Source organism: Tupaia chinensis, unplaced genomic scaffold, assembly GCF_000334495.1.
Source record: "Tupaia chinensis unplaced genomic scaffold, TupChi_1.0 Scaffold000541_1, whole genome shotgun sequence".
In the NCBI taxonomy this organism is placed as follows: Eukaryota; Metazoa; Chordata; class Mammalia; order Scandentia; family Tupaiidae; genus Tupaia; species Tupaia belangeri.
Window position 1 is genome coordinate 18913 of NW_006160054.1, and position 2934 is coordinate 21846.

At 44.3% G+C, this 2934-nt stretch overlaps 1 protein-coding gene across 1 annotated transcript in view; it reads left to right on the top strand.

Annotated features, from left to right (window-relative positions):
- Nucleotides 1-938: 938 nt before the first annotated feature.
- Nucleotides 939-2934, top strand: part of CCDC192 (coiled-coil domain containing 192) — a gene marked incomplete at its 5' end in the record, with an annotated part of 87006 nt that continues 85010 nt past the window's right edge. The window contains one exon of the mRNA XM_027775294.1: nt 939-1065. Within this exon, the coding sequence (XP_027631095.1) occupies nt 939-1065 (127 nt within the window). The remainder of the gene's footprint in view (nt 1066-2934) is intronic.

Consider the following 2934-nt stretch of genomic DNA (forward strand, 5'->3'; position numbering starts at 1 on the left):
TACTCTTTTCCCTAGAGAGCAAAAACCAGTTTTTTCCCTATCTCAAGATTTGTGTCCAATAGGAAATATTAGTCGTTTATTTTCTGCGCTTCCTAATCCCCAGCCCACAAAGACGTGGCAAGGCAAGCTCTTCCGCGGAAAGGCAGCTACACAAGAACAACACGGAAATGCAAAAGCAGCGCTTTTCGCAATAGGCAGCTTCTCCAAAGCTGCAGATGTATCCAGTTTTGACAAATCAAATCCACTTTGATATCCATAAAAGGAGCATTCTAGTCATCAAGCTTCAAGGTGAATCCCTCGGTTATGTAACAACTTTCTAATGTAGTTCTCTGAAAGTTTAAGATCTCATAAATCAGATTATTTTTTAGCAAGGCATTCTACTCTTCTACTGCATAAAGACCAAAACACTGCTCAAATAGATACCATGGTAAATACCTATAAACATCAGTATTTTATGTTAGCATCACACACCTTATGGACTGCAAACTATTACAGTGTTGAGGGAGAAGTGGCTCCAAGTCAAAGCTCTATTCCACGGAACAAAACCTGGTATTTTAAGTATTAGCACCTCCTGGCGAATGTCAGCTGGTAACCAGAGTTCTTTAATTGCCGTCATAAACAAACAGTCTACGGGGTTCAGGTCTAGATAAAAACCTTTCAAGATGGTAAAAGATACTGTGAAGTAGACAGTGGACTTTTGTTGTTAGGGATGCAAATACCCTGTCGGGAGCACATGCACCCTGGCTCACAGACCTCAAGAAGGACTCGGTCTAGATAAGCAGGGAGTGTTGCATAAGCAGGGCTCAGAGGCAATGTTTGCTCAGACATCAGTAATTCCTTAATCCCTTTGATGCATCTGTCTCTAGTAATGGAAACTCTCTACTTCTCTTTTTCTTTTCTTTCTCTCTCTCTCTTTTTTTTTTTTTTTTAAGAAACTAAAGCACAAAAAGAAAGTGAGAAAACTACAAACTGATTTGGCAACAGCTAAGCAAGAGGCTGCCATCACAGTCCTGGAACTCAATGAGAAGATAAAGAGTCTACGTGAAGGAAAGCCAGCCCCTAGAGGTCAGTGTTACCACGTGACAGTTCCATATCGGCCTGGCATCCTGGGTGATGTAGATGCAGTACTTTTATTGGCAATGAAACAAAAAGTGAGGCCACAGTGCTGGGGAGCATTCCATGTGCGTAGACACAGCACATAAGCGAGTAACTCTAGTGGGATCTGCGTTCACCCTAAGAGAGGCAGAGAATGAATGAATAAGCTGTTCTTTAAGAGAAAGTCTCTGGGGGCCAGGAGGTGGCATGGTGTTAAGGTGTTGGATTCCTACATGGCTGCCAAGGTCTGAGTCCCAGACTCGGCAGCTTGAAAATTACAGTGCCGGACCCATGTGTAAGCGTGCCCAAAATCCTAAGAGGAGAATGGAGGAGAAGGGATTGCAGTGGGTGTGGCCATCCCCCTGGGGGTGGGTGATTTCTCCCTTTCCCTCTCACTGTCTCTGTCTCTGTCTGGTGAGTGCACACACCCTCTGGCTAAAACTTTGAAGAAAATGAAAAAAGAAAGTCTTGAAGTCAAAGAGTCAAAGAGTTCAGCCTTGAAACACAGCTGAGACGTGTCATTGGACAAGCTGGTTGCCAGGGAGGGGAGGGTAAGGCCTAGAAAGGAAGGCACAGCCCTAAAGAAGACTTCCCAACTCAGAAACTGTAAACACACATGAGGAGGGAAAAGCCCTCAGACTGTCATCAGTAGCAATAACATGAGTTAATGTCCAATACTATGTGTCAGGCATTCTGCTATGCATTCAGTGTACTGTTAATTCTCTGAAAAACCTCAGGTACACCCATTTATGGGTTCCAAGGAAGAAGCAGAGGCTTAACGATGTTAATCACCTTGCCCCCAGGTTAGGCATGTGCAAGCAACACTGGAGTAGTCAGCCTCTTCCGAGGTATTCAGTAGCAACTTACCCTTCGCCAGGGTGCCTTTCCCAGCTTCCACAGACTCGGATATTGCCCCTGTGCTAAGTAGCGGCAATATCAGACGTCACCATGCCTGATGGGTCTCTTACAAAGCTGTGGTTCCCTGGGTAAACGTCTCTTTGATGTGTGCTATTCTAGCAACGCCAGAAACATGCCATTGTTCTTATTCTGGCTTCCTTTATTACTCATAAGTAGTTCTGGAAAAAGAGGAGTAATGTGGAAACAAATGGAGGAGGAGGAAGTAGGTGATGTGGTGGCTTCAGAAAGGGAAACATTTCCAGCATCCTGACTACATGGTAAAGCTTTTGATATGAATTTGGTTTTCATTTTCCACTTCGAATGGCGCTTTCCGTGGCTTTCACTGGTATGTAACGCTGTCACCTTGAAACACAGGCTGAAGGTCGAATGTGTTTCTCTTTCAACAGAGCATAAAGGTAGATTATAAAGTGGCTCTTTCCACCTTGAAACCTAAAAGAATGAAAGTCACTGGAGAATATTAGCCATTTAAAGACTTCTATTCCAAAGCATCAGAGTCTGATTTTCAATCAGTTACATAATAGCCACCTGACAATGATTGTAGAGCAGACTGGAGAGGGCCAGCCAGATGGCATGGAGATCAAGGTGGCTGGATCCCACATGTTCAACTACATGGTTCGAGTCTCAGACCTTAGCTTGAGGACCATGCCAGGAACATATGTGTGCCCAAAATCCCAAGAGGAGAAGGGCCTGTAGTGTGGTCATCCTCCTGAAGTGGGGAGGTAGTGCTTTCTCACTTTTGCTCATTTTCTGTCTCTCTCTTTGTCTCTCTGTCTCTCTTTCTCTCTGGTGAGTGCACATACCTTAAAGCAAATCAATTTTTAAAATTAAAAAAGGGAGGCCAGCAGGTGATATAGTAGTTAAAAGCACTGGATTCCCACATGGCCAACAGCGGTTTGAGTCCCAGACCTGGCAGCTTGCTTT